The sequence below is a fragment of the Pterocles gutturalis genome, unplaced genomic scaffold (genome assembly GCF_000699245.1).
Source record: "Pterocles gutturalis isolate BGI_N339 unplaced genomic scaffold, ASM69924v1 scaffold8475, whole genome shotgun sequence".
Classification (NCBI taxonomy): domain Eukaryota; kingdom Metazoa; phylum Chordata; class Aves; order Pterocliformes; family Pteroclidae; genus Pterocles; species Pterocles gutturalis.
The window spans coordinates 867-9,019 of NW_010138162.1; the positions used below are offsets into that span (position 1 = coordinate 867).

The 8,153-nt window shown below is 42.9% G+C and overlaps 1 protein-coding gene across 1 annotated transcript; it reads left to right on the forward strand.

Annotated features, from left to right (window-relative positions):
• Positions 1 to 3,866: 3,866 nt before the first annotated feature.
• CEBPG (CCAAT/enhancer binding protein (C/EBP), gamma) lies at positions 3,867 to 4,523 on the forward strand. The gene has a single exon (XM_010082879.1). It carries the CDS (start codon positions 3,973 to 3,975, stop codon positions 4,423 to 4,425), a length of 453 nt encoding a protein of 150 aa, XP_010081181.1. The 5' UTR covers positions 3,867 to 3,972; the 3' UTR covers positions 4,426 to 4,523.
• The last annotated feature ends 3,630 nt before the right edge of the window (positions 4,524 to 8,153 follow it).

Genomic DNA, 8,153 nt, shown 5'->3' on the forward strand with positions numbered 1-8,153 from the left:
TCTTGTTCAGATTGGGACTGATTTTGCATTAGACAGGAGAGCTGAGTGGATTTGTGCAATAAAGTCATCCTGACTAATGGTCAGAATCAACAGTTCCATCTCAGAAAAGGAGCAGAGAAAACTGCTCTGTATTTTTTACTGCAAAGTAAAGAAAATACTGATTTAATTAACAAATCACATCTTTCATTTTTTGCCAAAGCAAACATTTGGAATTTTTTTTTTTTTTTTTTTTTTATTTTTTGCCAAAGCAAACATTTGGAAGTTTAATTTTTTTTTTTTTTTTTTTTTTTTTTTTTGTGTGTGTGTGAAAGCAAAGATAATAAAGGCCTTGATTTGCTTGGGAGTCTCTGTGGTCCCTGAGGAGCGCTGTCAGACAGTAAGAAACATCCCTCTGCCTAAGAAGACACCTCTGAGTTACCAGCTATTATGCTGTAGTGGGTGGCCAGTTGGTGTCCTGGGTGGGCAGTTGGTGTCCCAAGGAGAGAACAAGGCAGTTCTAACTGGCCACTGGAAATACTACCATGTGCTGGGTGGAACTAGCCTGGGGCTGTTGCTGAGCTCAATCTGATGAGCAGCTTTATGGGAACAAGATGCTCGGAAACTCAGCTGGCTCTCTGAGGAGCTGTGTCTGGCTCTGCTGGGGCTGTCACCCATTCACAGCAAACCAACCTGTTTGCAGAGAGGAGTGGAGCAGCTGCATTTGTGTGACACAGTGTCTGAGAAGCAAACTCTGAGAGCCATCTGCCTCCCTACCCTCATGGCCTCTCCCAGTTTCTATGTCTTTTACCCTTCTCTTCTTGAGAACCCCTTCTGTATCTCTCATACCTGCTGCCTTTAAATCTCCTTGCAGTATTCCCTGAAAGATGCTGCACAGCACCTGTCATTATCCAGGATATCCTTCCCTCTCATTCTGTTAAGATGTGACAATTGCTAATAGGGATCCAACCTCCAAATAACCAGGGAGAAAAATCAGTTTTAAGCCTCAGCTGCTGTCAGTCCTGGGTTATCTGTGATGCAGTACAGTCAGTGCTACTTGCTTTGCTTAGATATTTGCCAGAGCAGGACAGGAATCCAGGTGTCATCTCTCCCATGTAGGAGTTTTGATCACCAGGCCAGTAAGAGCATCTCACTCGGGAAATAGTTACTGGATAGAAAATGCATCAGTTCCAGTGGGAAGGAATTGAGGGAGATCTGTTCTAGAAGCTGCTTGAGAGGTGTGACACTAGTTCATCTTCTCTGCTCGTATCCATGTACTGCCCAACTAAAATATTCAATTAAAATTCAGTTTAATGGAACAAATAGTTTTTCCTTTGAATTACAGGGGAATTTGATAGAGATCTGAAGGGAGTGTTAAAGTAATGTGAAATAGTTTCAATAGCATAGTGAGAAATAGCACATGGAACCCAGTGACGTGAAGAAACTTGTTACATGTCAGGTGGGGTGCCTTTGGGGGTAGGAGCCACCCCTTCTACTGTAGCATCTCATAAAGCACAAAAAGCAGATGGTGAAAATAGGTTACTTAACTGGGCTGTCCAGATGAAGTTAGCCAACACTGTAGTTTTTTGAGATGGGGACAGGAGAGCATTCTGTCTGACTTTGAAAAGATGCCAAAAATTAGTGGAAAAATTCAGTGGTCAGAAGCGATCTAACAGAGCTATATACTCTTTGAGGGCCACAGAAATTCAGTATTTAAAAATAAAGCTGAGACAAAAGCAGCTCCAAGAGGAGCATACACTTGCATCTTGACTAGAAATGTCTGTGTTACCACACCTGCACAGCCACTGCAACTGGCCCTGCCAGTCTGGCATTTGTGCACAGTGACATCTTGTTAGCTGTATATTCAGTTTAACTGCTAAGTTGCTTATTCAGTCAGAATTTAAGACTTAAATGTGGTTTGCAAAAGTTGCTTTAAGAGTTGAAATCAGGAAAATACTAAATAAGGTCAGGCATGCATGTATATACATATAGCTATACAGATGTCAGAAAGAGTTGATGGTCTGTCTCTTTCTGCCTTGAAATATGGAAATGAAAAAATTTCCTGATAGGAGGGGTGTGGGTGTACACACACCTTCTTCACTTGTTTTAAGTGAGAAGACTTCTCAGTGACAGAGAACGTTAACTTTGAATAGCATTCAAGCCAAACTTACTAGGCTTTTCTGTGAATGTTACTGAACCACACTCTGCAGCTGCATCTTGTTCTGGCTCCCTCATTATGGAAGAAAATTTGCAATTGATCTAGACAGCAGAAGGTAAAACTGCAATTCAGACTGCTGAGAAAAACAAACAAACAAGAACAGTAAACAGCTGATGAACTCTAAGTTTAGAATGAACAGTGACACACAGCAGCTCGTCTACAAACATCTCACCACATCTATTCATTGGCTAGACACAGGAGTGCGGTCATCCATCTCTCATGCTGCTGCAAGCCACAGTCCCTGGGTTGGACGCGGCCGATGCTGGGCGGTTAGCATTGCCCACTGCTAACTTCAGCCACCTGCTTTCCCCACGGGCCCTCCTGAGGATGGGCAAGGGGGATGTTGAACACGAGTCGCGTGAGACTGCATGTGTGTGTGACAGCATAGGGCTGCACTGTTGCTGTGCAATCTGATCTTGGAGTAGGGCTGTTTTATGCCTGTTAACTACTTTTCTTTAACGTCACAAGAAATCAACACTCGTTTGTCTGATCACTGAGCACTTTTCATTGGAGCCATGAGTAGGCATTTCAGGAACTTAGAACCCTGTTGCACTTCCCCTCTTCTCTCCCAGACATTTAGGAGGTCATCCCGTGAGATGGGAAGAGAAGGGGAGCAGCTGTTAGCCTTGCCAGGGCCATGTCCCTGCAGCAGCTGAGGTGGAGTCCTCCTTGTGCCACCAGCAGGGTCAGGAGCAGGCTGACCTCAGCCACGGGAGACCATGAGTCAGGTCAGAGGGTGTCCTGCTTGTCAGGCTGGTCTGTCTGCTGGAGAGCGGACAATGACCAGTGCAGGAGCTACGGCAGGGAAACGTATTTTGTGGACAAGTCAGCTGTGGCTGCTGTCTTCCTATGGGTGGCAACAGTGTCCTGTCTGTGCCATGCAGTGATTGTCACATTGCCATCACCCTGCGTTCCTGTCCCACCTGCTCGTTACAGTACCCTTAAGGCTTAGCTTGTCTTACTGTGCTTGTGGTTGAAGGGGTTCCTTTAACATCACTCAGTCACAGCCTTTGCAGCACACTACCTTTTCCCATAGATTATTTTTTTCTACTCAGTACTAGTGAGACCTTAAAACAGTAATCCATTTGGACATCATCTTCAAAAGCAGGTGCTGCGCTGTAAGACGATCGAGGAAAGGTGGACAGTGAGCACCCTTGCTTCAGAGAAAAGAGACCAGGAAGGAATTTGTCTGCGCATATACCCAAAGGGATGGTCTGAAGAGGACAAGGATCAAGTACTCCTGTTGGTCAAGAGTCAGGCTGTTAATAGGTTTATGCTGCAAAAGGAAAACTCCAGTCTGAAAATTAAGAAAATTATATAACTGGAGGAAAAGTTAGACAGTGGAACCTGTTGCCAAGACAGAGGTTGTGAAACTGGAGATATTCAAGGCTAGGCTAGACACCCATCCATCAGGGATGGCTTTGGAATAACTGAGTAAAGCCAGAGAACAATGCAAACAGCTTGACTAGATGACCCAGTAACAGTCCCTTCCAATCCAAATATGTTGGAGAGCCTTCTTAAATGTAGCTGGCAGCTTGTCCACTTCCAGCACAGTTGTGATGTGTTATTGCCAGATGTACCACCAGTACCTTGTGCTAAAGCCAGTGATGTATGTAACATTGTAGCTGAACCCAGCACCTTTAATAGCATTTTTTTTCCCTACTAGGTTCACCTTGCCCTTAATTCATGTGAAGACCTGTTGGAAACACCTTCTAGAAAAATAAAAGAGTTTTCAGTCTCCTAATAAATTCTGTTGTGTCCAAGAAGAGCCTGTCCAAATGAGCAAGACATCCCAACAGAACACCGTTACAGATGCAAACGGAGCAAGCGTGATTCACACCCAAGCACACACCAGTGGTTTGCAGCAGGTTCCCCAGCTGGTGCCTGTTAGTCCTGGTGGCGGAGGCAAAGCTGTACCTCCGAGCAAACAGGGAAAGAAAAATTCCTTTGTGGATAGAAACAGTGATGAGTATCGTCAGCGCAGAGAGCGAAACAACATGGCTGTGAAAAAGAGCCGGTTAAAAAGCAAGCAGAAAGCACAAGACACGCTGCAAAGGGTCAACCAGCTCAAAGAAGAAAATGAACGTTTAGAGGCAAAAATTAAGCTCCTGACCAAGGAGCTGAGTGTACTGAAAGACTTGTTCCTCGAGCACGCGCACAATCTTGCAGACAATGTGCAACCTGTTGGCACTGAAACCACCACAACAAATGCAGAAAACAATGGACAGTAGACACTGTTGCAACCTTATGAAATGAACTCTTGAGGTGCAGCTTGTCTGCAACGCCCATGCAGTAACCAAGCAAAAACTCTGTTCTTTTAACCATCATTTTGTGGAGATTTTCTTCTTTTTGTGTTTAACACTGAAGATTTGATACAATTAAACCAGAAAGTGCTTAGGATATTTGTTTTAAATATTTTTCTCCTCTAAAAGATTTATCTAATAAATGCAGATCTAAATTTATAGCTGACAAGGAGCTTAGTATTAGGGGAAATAGTATTTTCACAGAAATGTTCACTTACCGTCTTACCGTTTGTATGGTGGGAAGAATCCAGCAGGATGGTTAACTGTAGTATCCAAAAGTTATAATTGGATAAAATGTCTTTCAAATACCTTTTAGTGTATTTAAGCCCTTTTTTTTTCTCCATTACATATTACAGAACTGCAAAGGCCATGGAGCGTGTTTGCTTTCCTGTTTGGTGGACTACTTTAAATCTGTAGAGCAAGTCCTATAAAGCACCACTTAGATCTTTCCTGTCCAGTTACAGTTAATGGGGAGGGTGTAGTAATAGTGAGCTGGGATGCTTACTGATGTTTTCTAGAAAAATAGCAGTATATTAGGATGATATATACAGGCAGTTGGCTTCCAAACAGCAAATGAGTCTGAAACATGATGTACAAGAGGTAAAGCAGCACACAAAGCCTTTTAAGCCTGTGCTCACATTGCTCACATAGTGACTGGGGCCTTATGAGAACAAGATTTTGGTTTTCAGAAAATGTCCAAATGCTACCAAAAGCCTGTGCTTTACAAAATTTTGTTGCTGGGGTTCAGGTTATCAGGAAGAACAGAATGTGAAGCTCGGCTAAGCAATGAAAGAGGTAAGACAGCATCTATTTGGCCAGAATGTATGGATCGCTGCTCATTGACATTTATGGCCATTTTGATGGCTGTTCAGATCTGCAGCCAAGATCTTACAGACGTTCACAATGATTTTAAAAGTAAAGGGCTCTAGTTCGAATAACTGATTCAGTGGAATTTCTCTAGACATCATACAGTTGTGTGAAGGAGTATCTTTGGTCTTGTTTTATTTTCATAAACGTTTTTCTATAGCAACTTTTAAAAATGCTAGTGCTAAGTCTTTGCCATGATCCACAGTGCAGTGGGGTACGTACTATGTTGAGGGTTTAAACGATAAAAATAAAGCACTTACTTTGATGTAACCTTAATTTATTTTCATTTTTAAGTATTTCATTGATGGTATGGTTGTGTTACATTTAACCTGTGTGTCTGGCTATTGGTTTATTACACTGTCTTGATTTCCCTCCTACACTACCCTTCTCCATAGATTGTTTTGTAGGATGCTTATTTGCCTTGTATCTGTACTTAGGAAGAGATCTTGGATATTATCTCTTTATAGATGCTGTTCTTTTTCAAGGTTTTTTCTTCTTTTTGAATTTAAACTTTTAATACATGCAGAAAACTTTTATGGATTGTTTTGGATTATGGTAGTCTTTTTACAAAGATACATTTTTTGGTTCTAGCTGCAGCTCAAGTAGGTAGGGTTGAAATATCAGAAGCTAATAAAAATCTTTTGCTTCTAGTGCTGGCCTCATTTTTCCTGTCCGTTTTCTACTTCCTTCAAGCACTCACCTCAAGTAGCTCTGAGCAATCAGTGCAACAGTTTCCATTCCTGTCTTCTACTAAGGTTTTTATTCAAGGGAAAGAATCAGAAACTAATTACAGTTCTGGCTGAATTCCTGATTTAACAACAACAACAACAAAGAAGACTGAAAATGTACTGCAGTTAAAGGGAGGGGGGAGGAACAGAACACCAAAAACTACAATGAAAAAGATGACCCAAAAGCGTCTCGTGTTAACTGGGCACCTACTCTGGTGCAAAAGGCAAGAGCGAGTCTCTTCCCTGGTTGTCTGCTCTGTGAATTGGGACTGTGTGGCCCTGTTGTCCTGCAGCTGGTTTGATAGGCTGATGTGGGGTCCTTCCCTAACAACCAGAACAGGGGCTCCAAATCTCTGGTATTTGTTTCTGATTTTGTCTAGTATTTGTTCCTGATTTTGGTGAAAATTATTTCTTAAATCTCTTTGGGAGTAATACTCTTTCTGATGCTCTGGAGGGCAACTTCTTCACCTGTTACGCCTGACAGCTCTGACTCCACTTCCTTCTTGTTTAAAACAAAACTACTGAGTTATGAGAAGTCCTTTGTTTGCACAATGACATTTTTGGCTTAGCAGCCTGCGCACTTGCTTTGTTTGCGTAGGGAAGCATGTAGGCTGTGTGCAGCACATCACTTTAATATGTAAAGCCACGGATCCAAGATTATAACAAATTATTACTTTAAATCTACCCTCAGTGAGAGTTTGGTTGCAAGAAGGGCATTAGTCTATTACTGTAAGCCCTCTCCGGACAAAATAGCTGTCTCAGACCCCCGAAGAGCAAAGGCAGAAGTGAGGCTTTCCCTCTCTTTGCCCCAAGGTGGAGCAGCCCAGGCTGTGTGATAGCAAAATGCCTCAATCCTACCCTCCACTGCAAGGCATGGGAGAACACCCATACCTAGGGGACTTGGACGATTCTCTCTTCTTCCTTCCATCTACACAAGAAAATTTCAGTGTAGGCCTATAAAAGTTGAGGTTTTCCATTTGACACATTTTTCTTAACAACAGCTATAGTCTGTGACAGAATACAGCGCCTGTCACTGCAAGAAGGAGCGTTACAGCACTATGCATTTCCCCAGGAAACCTGATTCCCATTTTCTCACTACGACTAAGAGAACAGGTCTACTCTGGCCTCTACGAGCACTAGGACACTCTACCACTATAACTATACCCTGTAGCTGCAGCGGCGTAATTGGCATGGCAGATAAATCCAGAGTGCATCCAACCCCGGGGAGCTGAAGCAATTCAAATGTATCAGTTCAGAAGGGACTGGAACTTTATCTAAACACACAAACCTGCTCAACATAACGCACTGCTCCTGTTATTTGGTGTTGCTCTATTCAAGTCTCTTTGCACCACGGGGAAAAGGCATAGGAAAACATGATCGCTAACAGCCTAAAATATCCTAATGGAGTCAAAAAAGAAAGTTTGCCATAACCCGTATTTCCCCCCCAACAAATACATTTTAAGTGTATTAAATATCACTTTGCCCCCCTCCCGCTAATTTAGAAGAAAAGTTCTAGTTCACTTTTTGCTTAAGTGGATAAAAATTATCATAATTACAGAACAGACTTCTGGAAGGAAGGATGAAATTTATATTCACCAAGTTCATGGGCCTGATTATGAAGGAAAATGGGAGTTGGTGCACCATCCCAGACCAAAACGCATCTGTGTCTTGGGCAAGCAAAACAACAGAGAGGCCGGTTACGTGAGTGAGTGCTTTCCCCCAGAACTCGCAGCAGGGTTTGTTCGCCGGTACATGTCGAAGCAGAACCAGTTCTGCCTCCTGCAGCACACCAGATTGCTCGACCTGTTCTGCAGCAGCGGAGCCCAATATTTGCCAAGATTAATCACAGGCAGCGAAAGGCCTATTAACTAGGCTGGGGTTATGGCTTAGTTGAAACAATTCCAAAACTCTCTTTTTTTTGAAAATCTGTGAAGTGTTACTTTAAAATAGTAACTGCTATTGAACCCAAGCAAGAGCAGGTTTCGGAGTGCCCAAAGCAGTGAGCGATCCCATGGGTGTGTTCAAAGCATGCCAGAGGAAAGCACTCGGACGTGGAGGGAA

What these genes read in the sequence shown, in the direction of transcription:
- CEBPG (XM_010082879.1), top strand. Translation starts at nt 3,973, where the DNA reads ATGAGCAAGACATCCCAACAGAACACCGTTACAGATGCAAACGGAGCA.